The sequence below is a fragment of the Giraffa tippelskirchi genome, chromosome 12 (assembly GCF_054371585.1).
Source record: "Giraffa tippelskirchi isolate mGirTip1 chromosome 12, T2T-mGirTip1v1.2.pri, whole genome shotgun sequence".
Classification (NCBI taxonomy): Eukaryota; Metazoa; Chordata; class Mammalia; order Artiodactyla; family Giraffidae; genus Giraffa; species Giraffa tippelskirchi.
The window spans coordinates 35983371-35996274 of NC_137286.1; the positions used below are offsets into that span (position 1 = coordinate 35983371).

Genomic DNA, 12904 nt, shown 5'->3' on the forward strand with positions numbered 1-12904 from the left:
CAAAGGGCATCCGTGCTCCCTGACCCCAGACACATGCCCCTTTGCTCCCACAGAAGGGTCACAGCTCAGTCTAGCCAGACCCTGTTCCCCCTGAAAACCTGGGTCAAGTCCACTGCCTGGCCCGTGACTCCGTCTCTCTGCCTCCTGAGCCTTGGCCCCCTGTGCACCCAGGATCATAGCCACAGTGTCCCAGTCGGTCTCCCCACCTCCAGGCCCCTGGGATTTGGCCCGGCCTCTGCCTGCTCCTCACCAGCCGCACGAACCATCTGCTCTCCCTCAACCCCCTCCCACTCAGCCTCACCGTCACAGAGGTCTCCATCCGCCCCTTACCTGGACCACACCTGCTCACCGTCTGGGCCGCCTGCCGAGGCCCCGCACACAAATTCGCTCCCCGTATTGCGTCTCCCTCTTTGCAGCCTCGAGGGCCAAGAGACTAAAGCTTCGTCTCCCTGGGACAGGAGTTGCCCTGAAGAGATGGTCACAGGGCCCAAGTCTCAACCAACCTCTGAGAAGAACACCGAGAGGATGACCAGGCTGATCCAGTGTATCACGCTGGCAAACTGGAATGCACTGGAAACTGCAAGCACAGTAACAGGGGTCAATTTTAGGAGTAAGGAATGAGGTCCGTCAGCAGAGCGGGCTTCGTGGCATGGAGGCAGGCCTCCAGGAGCCCGGAGAGTGAGCATTTGGATTGGGAAGCAATCAGGCCAGAGAACGTGAGGGAGCTTTAAGGGCTGTCTGCAGTGGAGGTGGAGGGAGGTGGGTGGGTCTGTGATGCTGTTTTTCTTTCTATCCGAGAGGCTGCCTCCATCTCCCCACAGGCTGCCTCTCAGAGTTCCAGCTCGGTCCCACCAGCCGCTGTGGGCTTTGTGCCCAGAAAGGAGCCTTCCAGAGGGGGCTTATAGAGACATACAGGGCTCTCAGACCAGGGGAGGCAGCTTTGGTCAGATCTAGATGAGCTTTCAGAAATCCCCACCACAAGTGACCCCCAAAGCACCGTGCGCTGTGAGTGGGATTTAAGGCAAGCTTCCTTTGACTTCTCATTCTGAAAATTCTGAGTGGCTGAGATGGCAGTGTTAGCCAGAGTATTCTGGGGAGAAGACTGGAGATGGGACTGGCAGAGGGAGTTGGGGTGGGGCAGGGATGTCAGCCTCCCGAAAGTGGCAGAGCTTCCCACCTCCAGAGCATGAGCAGGGAGCGCCAGCAGCCACTGAAAGCTCCCATCCCACCTTCCACCAGACAGTCCTTGGCACTAAGGCACCACCTCTGGTAGACCCTTTCATAGTATAGGAGCCCTGAGGCTAACAGTAGGATGCTGGGGCCCAGGACAAGGGCAAATGGGCTTTGGTAGAGAGAGGGCAGAAGGGGATGCTGCTCAGAGGGCCAGCCCGAAAGAAAGAGTGGTAGCAGTGGGTGACCCCAGGTGGCGTGGCAGGGCTGAAACAAGGCGCAGGAATGCTGCTGGGAGCACGCTTCCCTACTGCGCTCTGGCCAGGCCTGCTCAGCACGTAGCTCAGCTTCCCTGGGGGCCCACGAAAAATGCCCTAAGCCATAAGTGGGGCAGGCTGGCCCAAAGAGAGGAACCCACAGCCTCCCCAAAACTCTGAGATGGGCCTGCCCTGGGGGGCAGGTGGAAACGAAGTCCTGGACCATGTCCAGGGTCAGAAAGCTGCAACGCCAGGTTCCAGGTGGGAGACTTCGGGGCCCCTGGCTCGAGGCCAATACGAGCCTCAGAAGGCAAGGCCTGCCCCACCGTAGGTCATGTGAAGATGAGTGGGAACTGGGAGGCTGAGGCTTGCCTGATTCTGAAGGGACCTCCAGATGATTGTGGAAACATAAAATCTCTCCCCATTATTTCTCAAATGAATTCCTGGGCCTTTTTTTACGGTTTGCTTTAGAAGAGCAATAAATCTCTGATTGTGCATTTTATGGAATTTAAGATGCCTTTTATGAGCTGCTATTGGATCTCCCACCAAAATCAATCTCCTGGATACTTAATTTTAAGCAAAATTCCAGTGTCGGCTGTGTTCTCAGTTCTACCCAATGCCTGAGTGGCCAAGGGCCCCGGGTATAACCCACAACAGGGAAAGAAAGACTCTGTTATGGTCAGATCTCATAAAAAGCAGACGGAGGGATGAGTGGGAGGGAAAACAGACAACACAGTATAATTGAAGACAGGCTGAGTGTAAAATCAGCACTGGTTACTTTCTGCTGGAAGATACAGTGGTTAGAACCAAGGGACCACCAGCTGTACAAAGCCAATGAGGCTCATCAGACAAAAGCAACTCTGTACTCTCTGCCGCTCTTTCAGAGAGGAGGGAAGGCGAACAGGTTGGCAGGAGCTTTGACGGACCCTGAATGCCGAGACTCCAGTAAAGAACCTGGGGGCAACTGAGAAAACAAGTCTAAGATGACAGAACAGGTCTGGGGTGGCCAGATCGATAGTCCTGGATTTTGCCAATGGCAGGGAAGGAAATCTCTCAGAGGGCCAACAATTTCATTTCTTTTTTTATTTGCATTTGAATGAACCATCCTCTGACCAGGGGACCTCTGGGGAACCAAAGAGCACTCACTCACCCAAAGCCAAGAGTCAAGGCCCTTGGCCCTTCCTGCTGGTACACCAAACAGGGATCTACAAGGGGCTGGGGGCAGAAAGAGGACCCTCTGCTCTGATGGCTGTGCTGCCGAGGGACACCTGGAAAGACAGAAGAGGTGGCAGACAAGCCAGCAGCCACCATGTACGTCAGGCTCCCACGAAGGTAGGACAAACACCAACAGGACCAGGGTGAGGAAGAAAACTGGCATGATGGCTCGACATCCCAGCTCCAATACCTCTCACCAAGGGAAAGTCTAACTTCTCCCAAGCTTCACTCCCATATCCATAGAAAGGGGTAATAGCCGTCTTGCCTGTCTCCCAGGGTTGCTACTAGGATCAGACGCATGGGGAAAATGAACACATTATAGACACATAACCCTGCCAACTTACAACTGGTTAAAAATACAAGGAATCCTAGCATCACTATGGCTGCTGTCATTACAGGTTACTACAAAGTGAGACACCTCCACACGTAGGAACTCTAAGCTACAGAAAATGCCAATCTGGAAAATTCCAAATGGGAACAATAAAAAAAAAAAAAGATGCACACAGGGGTCCCCAACGTTTTGGATCTTATCAGTTGCTGATCATGGCATGCTGGGGAGGGGGAGTGAAGAGGCCACATTGGGTGGAGTCAAGGGGGAGCAAACCGATGCTGGGGTGACAGAGAGAGAGGCTGCCAGATGCTTTCTTCCCCGTGGTCACCCCCATGAGCTATGGGGCCCGGGGGGTGAGGGGGTGGGGACAGCCATCGGGCTGGGGGCAGATCTCACTGGTGGTTGGGGACCCCTGATGGATGCACATGGAATATTGACATCATATGTGTTTGCATATGTATCTCTCTTGCTACTCACACTGGAGAAGCTTTATATCTATTAGAAGTTCCAGAGTCAGGAGAATCACCACCAATATTACACAGGCTACCAGGAAACTGTTGACACTCGCACTGAGCAAAAATACCTGCCACACGGCTGCTCTCTTCCCACAGCACGGCTTCAGCCAGGTAGACCTGCGGGGACAAAAGTGGGGGGAGGAGGCACTGAGAGGGGGTGAGGTCCTGCCATAGCCCTGCTCCCAAACCCTGCCCCATGACCCCACCACATCCCACCTCCCCAGCTCTGTGCCTTCTTCAAGGGGTGCTGGGCAGAATGACAAAGACCAGAAACATCTCACTGAGAGATGCAGCTTCGTTTACAGGCTGACCCGGGCTGCTCACAGTCTCTCCCTGTGGTCCAGTCTCCTCATCTTTAAAACGGGAACAAAACCACATCTCATAGGCTTGTTGTAAAGACGGAAGATCACAAAGGTTAGTGGAGAGGCTGGCCATGTGATAAGTACTGCATGAATTATTATTATTATTACACTTATTACTATAGGGCTTACCTGGTGGGTCAGTGGTAAGGAATTTGCCTGTAATGCAGGAGACCCAGGTTTGATCCCTGGGTCAGGAAGATCCCCTGGAGTAGGGCTTGGCAACCGACTCCAGTATTCTTGCCTGGAGAATCCCCATGGACAGAGGAGCCTGGCGGGCTACAGTCCATGGGGTCCAAAGAGTTGGACACAACTAACGCTTTTACAGTTCCACTTTATTATTATACTTCTGTGCAGTGTCAGAACGGAGCACATGTTCTACATTTAGGAGACCCTCAGACCACCTCTAACAAGTGCTCAGTGAATTAATGAGTGAATTTTCTTTTTTTGTTTTTAGTTATATAAGGAAAGATTTGAAGTAGATCTTTGCTTCTCAAAGCAGACTGTAAGGAACGCTAGTTCCACAGAACGTTAATGGTTGTTACTCAATAAAAAGTTTCCATGGTTGGGTAAGTTTTGGAAAATTTGCCTCAAGGTTAAATGGACTATTTTTCCTTGCAGGACATTTTAGTACCATTAATGTGCTATCATACACCAATGGACTCCAAAAGGAATTACAGAATCAGTGTTTCCCAAGTGCACTGTCCCATGGCACCCTTTTGTATGTAGCATCTGGAGGGACTAGTGGTCCACGAACCATCTTTTGGGAAACGCTTGACTACACGACCGTGAACATACTTAGACATGCGGCCACCAAGGATGCAATCTTTCCTGAGTAGGCCTGGATGTGGAGAGAAGGCAGAGAATCTCAGAGCTGGTGGGTCTCTTAGGACCCCTGATCCACCACCTTCAGGAACACAAGATTCTGGTGAAAAGGGGTGCCTCTAAGAAGGTCTTGGGGTGGTGAGGTCAAAACTCACTGCCTTGGTAGGTTATTTATGGGCTGGACCCACCTGCCTGCCTTGACGAGGAAGAATTAGGTGCCCTGGAGCACCAGAGACAGCAGTGGCTGGGGCCTTCTCACTTCTGGTTGACCTTCAGTCTCCCGGGACCATGCCAAAGGCATTCTAGACCTCTGCTTCCCCATATGTAAAACTCCTTAACCTCCAGGGCCATTGAAAATTAAATGAGAGAATGTATCTGACCTGGAAGGAACCATGCAGCTGATGACGATGGTGATGGTGGTGATGATGGTGGTGGTAATGATGATGATAAATTATCTGATGGACCAAAGATTTGGCCGTCACCCCTGTCCCTCCTGTCCTGAGGGAGCAACCAGCTGGAGCCTGCTGCATAGCAGCCAGGACACTTCCTTGAAGACCAAGGGGGACTTCTGCCTTGAGGTGCTTCCTTCTCCCCAAAGGAATACTGTGGGTGCTTCCAAAAGGAGATTTCTTCCTCACAATCCATCCAGGGAAGGCTCGAAGGAGGCCCCAGCTGTGGGCAGGTGGGACAAAGCTCGTGGCTCTTCAAGGAAACCTGGTATATTCAAATCTTTCTTGGATGTTTTCCAAAACCTATGGGAATGATAGATATCCTTGGCTCCAGGGGAAAAACTGGGGGTTCAATCCCCAGCCTCAGAAGCTGGTCCCAGGAAGAGGGGTAGGGGAATTCCATCACGTGATGGGTAAGTATGCAAGGCACCTTGGACAGGCAGAGGGTGACTGATGTGAACCTCAAGCCCACGGCCAAGAATGTGGGTGGGGTGAGGGGTGAGGAGAGCTGCCAGGTAAAAGGGAGGGTTCTCACTGAGGACAAGCAGACGACACGGGGACAAGGGTGAGTAGATGCCAGACTGAAAGCGGGTTTCAAAGTCCCCTGCGAACCACCTTTCTCCACATTCCTGAAGGTTCACCAGGGCTGACCATAATCCTGGATCTTAGCAGAAAGGTCGAGAAGCGATTGGTGGTCCACGACTAATAGGCTGTGGGGTAACCTCAAACCAACACTATGCAGACCTCAGCAGGGTTGCCAGAGAATATACAGGACAAACAGTTAAATCTTGGATAAGCAATCAACAATTTTCTACTATAAGTATGTCCCAATCACTGCATTGGGCTTCCCAGGTGGCTCAGTGGGTGAAAGAATCCACATGGTAGCACTAGTGGTAAAGAACCCACCTGCCTAAAGCAGGAGACGTAGCAGAAGCAGGTTCAACCCTTGGGTTGGGAAGACCCCCTGGGGGAGGGCATGGCTACCTACTCCAGTATTCTTGCCTGGAGAATCCCATGGACAGAGGAGCCTGGTGGGCTACAGTCCATGGGGTTGCAGACTTGGACATGACTGAAGCGACTGAGCAAGCAGGCATGCACAATCATTGCACTCTTACACTAAAAAAACAAAAAACAAAACTCATTGTTTATCCGAAATTCAAACTTAACTGTAACCTTATTTGCTAAATCTGGCAGCCCTAACCTCAGAGCCAATCTGATCACACAGACCACAGCCTTGTCTAACTCAATGAAACTAAGCCATGCCATGTGGGGCCACCCAAGACAGACGGGTCATGGTGGAGAGGTCTGACAGAATGTGGTCCACTGGAGAAGGGAATGGCAAACCACTTCAGTATTCTTGCCTTGAGAACCCCATGAACAGTTTGAAAAGGCAAAATGATAGGATACTGAAAGAGGAACTCCCTAGGTCGGTAGGTGCCCAATATGCTACTGGAGATCAGTGGAGAAATAATTACAGAAAGAATGAAGGGATGGAGCCAAAGCAAAAACAATACCCAGTTGTGGATGTGAATGGTGATAGAAGCAAGGTCTGATGCTGTAAAGAGCAATATTGCATAGGAACCTGGAATGTTAGGTCCATGAATCAAGGCAAATTGGAAGTGGTCAAACAGGAGATGGCAAGAGTGAACGTCGACATTCTAGGAGTCAGCAAACTAAGATGCACTGGAATGGGTGAATTTAACCCAGATGACCATTATATCTACTACTGTGGCCAGGAATCCCTTAGAAGAAATGGAATAGCCATCATGTTCAACAAAAGAGTCTGAAATGCAGTACTTGGATGCAATCTCAAAAACGATAGAATGATCTCTGTTCGTTTCCAAGGCAAACCATTCAATATCATGGTAATCCAAGCCTATGCCCCAACCAGTAATGCCGAAGAAGCTGAAGTTGAATGGTTCTGTGAAGACCTACAAGACCTTTTAGAACTAACACCCAAAAAAGATGCCCTTTTCATTATAGGGGACTGGAATGCAAGAGTAGGAAGTCAAGCAACACCTGGAGTACCAGGCAAATTTGGCTTTGGAGTACAGAATGAATCAGGGAAAGGCTAATAGAGTTTTGCCAAGAGAACGCACTGGTCATAGCAAACACCCTCTTCTAACAACACAAGAGAAGACTCTACACATGGACATCACCAGATGGTCAACACCCAAATCAGATTGATTATATTCTTTGCAGCTAAAGATGGAGAAGCTCCATACAGTCAGCAAAAACAAGACCGGGAGCTGACTGTGGCTCAGATCATGAACTGCTTATTGCCAAATTCAGACTTAAATTGAAGAAAGTAGGGAAAACCACTAGACCATTCAGGTATGACCTAAATCAAATCCCTTATGACTATACAGTGGAAGTGACAAATAGATTTAAGGGACTAGATCTGATAGACAGAGAGCCTGATGAACTATGGACAGAGGTTTGTGACGTTGTACAGGAGACAGGGATCAAGACCATCCCTATGGAAAAGAAATGCAAAAAAGCAAAACGGCTGTCTGAGGAGGCCTTACAAATATCTGTGAAAAGAAGAGAAGTGAAAAGCAAAGGAGAAAAGGAAAGATATTCCCATTTGAATGCAGACTTCCAAAGAATAGCAAAGAGAGATAAGAAACCCTTCCTCAGCGATCAATGCAAAGAAATAGAGGAAAACAATAGAATGGGAAAGAAAAGAGATCTCTTCAAGAAAATTAGAGATACCAAGGGAACATTTCATGCAAAGATGGGCTCGATAAAGGACAAAAATGGTATGGACCTAACAGAAGCTGAAGATATTAAGAAGACATGGCAAGAATACACAGAAGAACTGTACAAAAAAGATCTTCATGACCCAGATAATCACGATGGTGTGATCACTCACCTAGAGCCAGACATCCTGGAATGTGAAGTCAAGTGGGCCTTAGAAAGCATCACTATGAACAAAGCTACTGGAGGTGATGGAATTCCAGTTGAGCTATTTCAAATCCTGAAAGATGATGCTGTGAAAGTGCTGCACTCAATATGCCAGCAAATTTGGAAAACTCAGCAGTGGTCACAGGACTGGAAACGGTCAGTTTTCATTCCAATCCCAAAGAAAGGCAATGCCAAAGAATGCTCAAACTACTGCACAATTGCACTCATCTCACACGCTAGTAAAGTAATGCTTAAAATTCTCCAAGCCAGGCTTCAGCAATACGTGAACCGTGAACTTCCAGATGTTCAAGCTGGTTTTAGAAAAGGCAGAGGAACCAGAGATCAAATTGCCAACATCTGCTGGATCATCAAAAAAGCAAGAGAGTTCCAGAAAAACATCTATTTCTGCTTTATTGACTATGCCAAAGCCTTTGTGTGGATCACAATAAACTATGGAAAATTCTGAAAGAGATGGGAATACCAGACCACCTGACCTGTCTCTTGAGAAACCTGTATGCAGGTCAGGAAGCAACAGTTAGAACTGGACATGGAACAACAGACTGGTTCCAAATAGGAAAAGGAGTATGTCAAGGCTGTATATCATCACCCTGCTTATTTAACTTATATGCAGAGTACATCATGAGAAACGCTGGGCTGGAGGAAGCACAAGATTGCCGGGAGAAATATCAATAACCTCAGATATGCAAATGATACCACCCTTATGGCAGAAAATGAAGAGGAACTAAAAAGCCTCTTGATGAAAGTGGAAGAGGAGAGTGAAAAAGTTGCCTTAAAGCTCAACGTTCAGAAAACTAAGATCATGGCATCTGGTCCCATCACTTCATGGGAAATAGAGGAGAAACAGTGGAAACAGTGTCAGACTTTATTTTTGGGGGCTCCAAAATCATTGCAGATGGTGATTGCAGCCATGAAATTAAAAGATGCTTACTCCTTGGAAGGAAAGTTATGACCAACCTAGATAGCATATTTAAAAGCAGAGACATTACTTTGCCAACAAAGGTCCGTCTAGTCAAGGCTATGGTTTTTCCAGTGGTCATGTATGGATGTGAGAGTTGGATGGTGAAGAAAGCTAAGTGCCAAAGAATTGATGCTTTTGAACTGTGGTGTTGGAGAAGACTCTTGAGAGTCCCTTGGACTGCTAGGAGATCCAACCAGTCCATCCTAAAGGAGATCAGTCCTGGGTGTTCATTGGAAGGACTGATGTTGAAGCTTAAACTCCAATACTTTGGCCACCTGATGTGAAGAGGTGACTCACTGGAAAAGACCCTGATGCTGGGAAGGATTGGGGGCAGGAGGAGAAGGGGACGACAGAGGATGAGATGGTTAGATGGCATCACTGACTCGATGGACATGGGTTTGGGTAAACTCCGGGAGTTGGTGATGGACAGGGAAGCCTGGCGTGCTGCGATTCATGGAGTCGCAAAGAGTCGGACACAACTGAGCGACTGAACTGAATTGAAATTCAGAGCGGGGGGCCCTGAGGTGGGTCTGGTGAGGGTGTCGGATAAGTCAGAGGGATGCCTGGGAACCCTAGGAAACAGATGAGAAGCCAGCATCAGGGAAGGAAAGACCAGGAGAGGGACACCGCTGGGAGGGCTGTGTTCTCCACAAATAAGGACGAGCGCGGTCGGCTCAGAGGGACAGCCGTGCCCCAGCTGGCCGAGGCCCAGAGAAGCCTAGAGGCTCTGCCCACAAGGGTATCAGCCGTGCATGCTTTTGTGTGTATGAAAGATCCCTTTGGATTTTTAAAAAATTATTTATTTTGCTGCACCAGGTCTTAGTTGGGGCATGTAGGATCTTTAGTTTTGCTATGTGAACTCTTCATTGTAGCATGTTGGAGCTAGTTCCCTGACCAGGGATCGAACTAGGGTCCCCTGCATCAGGAGCTCAGAGTCTCAGCCACTGGACCACCAGGGAAGTCAGACTCTGAATTTTAAGGTAGCTTTGATCACCACTCGACTGACCTCCTCTCCTTCTGGTCCATCCCGAGGGTGTCTTGTCTTCTTTTCTCACATGACACTTCTAACCCCCTTCCACAGGCCCTATTTTAATCTTTTTGCACCTCTCACCCTGGTTCTCGCCCAGCTCCAGCCGCCTCAGCACTTCCTCTGGAAGTTTCCTGCCACCTTCTGCGCTCCTGTTCACTCCTCCCTGAGGCCACAAGCACTTTCACTGCCTGGTCCCAGAGGAGACCCAGCTGCAATTCCACATCCTCTCTGAAACCCAGTCCAATCATCTGCGGCCCCTAAACAGATGCCATTTCACTGTCACCTGAAATCTGAGGCAAGCGCTTTCCACGTGATGAATAAAAAAGGGCAGCTGCCAAGGCCATTTGCTGGAGCTGCTGCCATGCTGAGCGCCAGAGGAAGACGCGTCTATACGCCCAACAGGGGCAGGGGGGCACCTGTTCTCCTCCGTGCCTGTGAATGCCCAAAGCATGGGGTGTACCCCTCAGAGACTGAGCCTTCTACCCTGAGAAGCAGCTCTGGTACTTCTTCAAGTAGCAGTCGTTCCCTCTAAAACTGCTACTGCTACTGCTAAGTCGCTTCAGTCGTGTCCGACTCTGTGCGACCCCATAGATGGCAGCCCACCAGGCTCCGCCGTCCCTGGGATTCTCCAGGCAAGAATACTGGAGTGGGTTGCCATTTAAAAAGGAGACTCCAAACTTGAGCTGTCTCCATGGGAGGGAAAAGTCATTTTATGTTGCTGTTTCAAATGTTAAGATGTTGCTTTTGATTTTCTTGTGTGGTTGAAAAAACTTCCTAAGCAGACCCGGGTTTGGCTACTGGAAGCGGTCAGTGCTCAGTGGGGACCTGTAGTTCAAAGCTGTCAATGCAGGCCTGGCCTTGACACCATGGCATCCCTTAGGCGGCAGGACTCAGAAACCAGGCTGGGGAAGATCTGGAAGTCAAGTGCATGCCAGACACCCTAGGTGCTAGGTAGGCACTGTGACCCAAACAGGCATCAGCTCTTGGGCTGCCATTCCAGTGGGTGAGAGTCAGACAATAAACGTAACAAACTAGGAAATTAGGAATTTCCCCAGTGGTCCAGTGGTTAAGAATCTGCCTGCCAATCCACGGGACACGGGTTTGATCCCTGACCCTGCAGGATCCCACATGCCGCCGAGCAACTAAGCCCATGCGCCACAACTACTGAGCCTGTGCTCTAGAGCCCATGCTCAGCAACAAGAGAAGCATCCGCAGTGAGAAGCCCGTGCACCAGAACCAGAGACTAGCTCCTGCTCGCCACGAGAGAAAGCCTGTGTGCAGCAATGAAGACCCAGTGCAGCTGAAACATAAATAAACAGAATTTATTCATTAAAATAAAACAGGTTAGGAAATTAGATGGTGTGCTATAAGGTGGTGGGTTCTGTGGAGGAAAATGGGGGCATGAAGGGTGGCATTTCAAACGAGGCAGTCAGGGTAGGCCTCACCCAGAAACTGCCATTGTGAGCAAGAGCTGGAGGGAGTGAGGCCGTGCATATCTGAGGGCATGGTGGCGGTGTACAGGAAACAGGGACTGCTTGTGGTAAAATTCTATTGGACTCCCAAGGAATCTCTGGCAGAGGAAATACCAGAAGGGCAGGAGCCAGGAGCTGGGCTGGGGGTGGGGGAGGTGGGGCTCCCCCTTTAGGGCTGGGGGCAGTTTATCTAACCCACACGGGGTGGGTGCTGCAGGCGTTCCCACAGCCCTTGGGGCAACCAACGCAGTTCCTAAAGAACCCCAAGTGAAAGTGTTAGTCGCTCAGTTATGTCCGACTCTGTGACCCCACGGACTGTATAGCCCGCCAGGTTCCTCTGTCCAAGAAATTCTGCAGGGAAGAATACTGGAGTGGGTTGCCATTCCTTTCTCCAGGGGATCTTCCCAACCCAAGGGTTGAACCCGGGTCTTCTGCATTGCAGGTGGATTCTTTACCATCTGAACCACCTTGGGAAGCCCCAAAGAAGCCAGGGCAGTTGCAAAACAGAGCCCAAGACTGCCTCAGTCCTATGCTTCCACTCCCACACCAGCCCCCGCGTGCCCCCGGCCCCTGCTCTGCCTTCAGCTACCAGTCCAACCATGTCTATCTGGAGGTGACTTCCTGCAACCCCTCTTTTTGCACAAGTTCAAGAAATGCGATTCACACACGCTCTATGTGAATCCCAGGGCAATACACATGGGGGTGGACTCAGCTGCAGTAGGTGGAGGGACAAGGAAAGGACAGCATCCAGGCACACAGTAGCTGCTGAGGAGTGGCTGCCTGGGGCAGGAAGGCTGCAGTCCAGACAGCATCTAGCTCGATGGGTCTCAACCTTGGCAGGTCCGAGGATCACTAAGAGAGCTTAAAAACATCCCAGTGCCTGAGCCACACACCATATCATTCAAAACACAACCTCTAGGGTGGGACTCAGGCCTTAGTAATTTTTGATCTTCTTGGAAGGTCCCCTGGAGAAGGCAACGGCAACCCACTCCAGGATTCTTGCCTGGAGAATCCCATGGACAGAGAAGCCTTGTGGGCTACAGTCCACAGGGTCGCAAAGAGTGAGACACAATTTAGCAACTAACACTTTCACAAAGTGCAGTTGAACTTGAGAACCACTGTCTTTGGTCCCTGGTGCCCAGTGGCCTCTGGGAACCACCAGCAGCAGCATCACCTGGGGCTTGTTAGAAATGCAGACTCTTGGGCCTTCCCATACCCATGGAATGAGTGTCTGCATTGCAATGAGGTCCTGGGTGGTCTGGGTGACAACCACTGTGGTGGATTTAGCAAGAGGCACTGGGCAACTCAGGAGGTGGGCAGGGCATGGTCAGGGGAATCTGGGTGCAGAAGAGATGAGGCAGTAAAGGCAAGCAGGTCCCCAGCCAGCCCCTGGGG

The 12904-nt window shown here is 50.2% G+C and overlaps 1 protein-coding gene across 4 annotated transcripts in view; it reads right to left on the reverse strand.

The window, feature by feature from the left end:
- TMEM266 (transmembrane protein 266) overlaps positions 1-12904 on the reverse strand; it is a 128811-nt gene that overhangs the window by 43870 nt on the left and 72037 nt on the right. For 2 of the 4 annotated variants that reach the window (XM_081549611.1, XM_081549612.1), the window contains exons 4-5: positions 3451-3605; positions 504-577 (exon numbers count right to left, since the gene is read on the reverse strand). In XM_081549611.1, the coding sequence (XP_081405737.1) occupies positions 504-577; positions 3451-3605 (229 nt within the window). Of the gene's footprint in view, positions 1-503; positions 578-3450; positions 3606-5052; positions 5425-12904 lie in introns of all 4 variants that reach the window. The other 2 variants (XM_081549613.1, XM_081549614.1) reach the window with 2 other exon arrangements.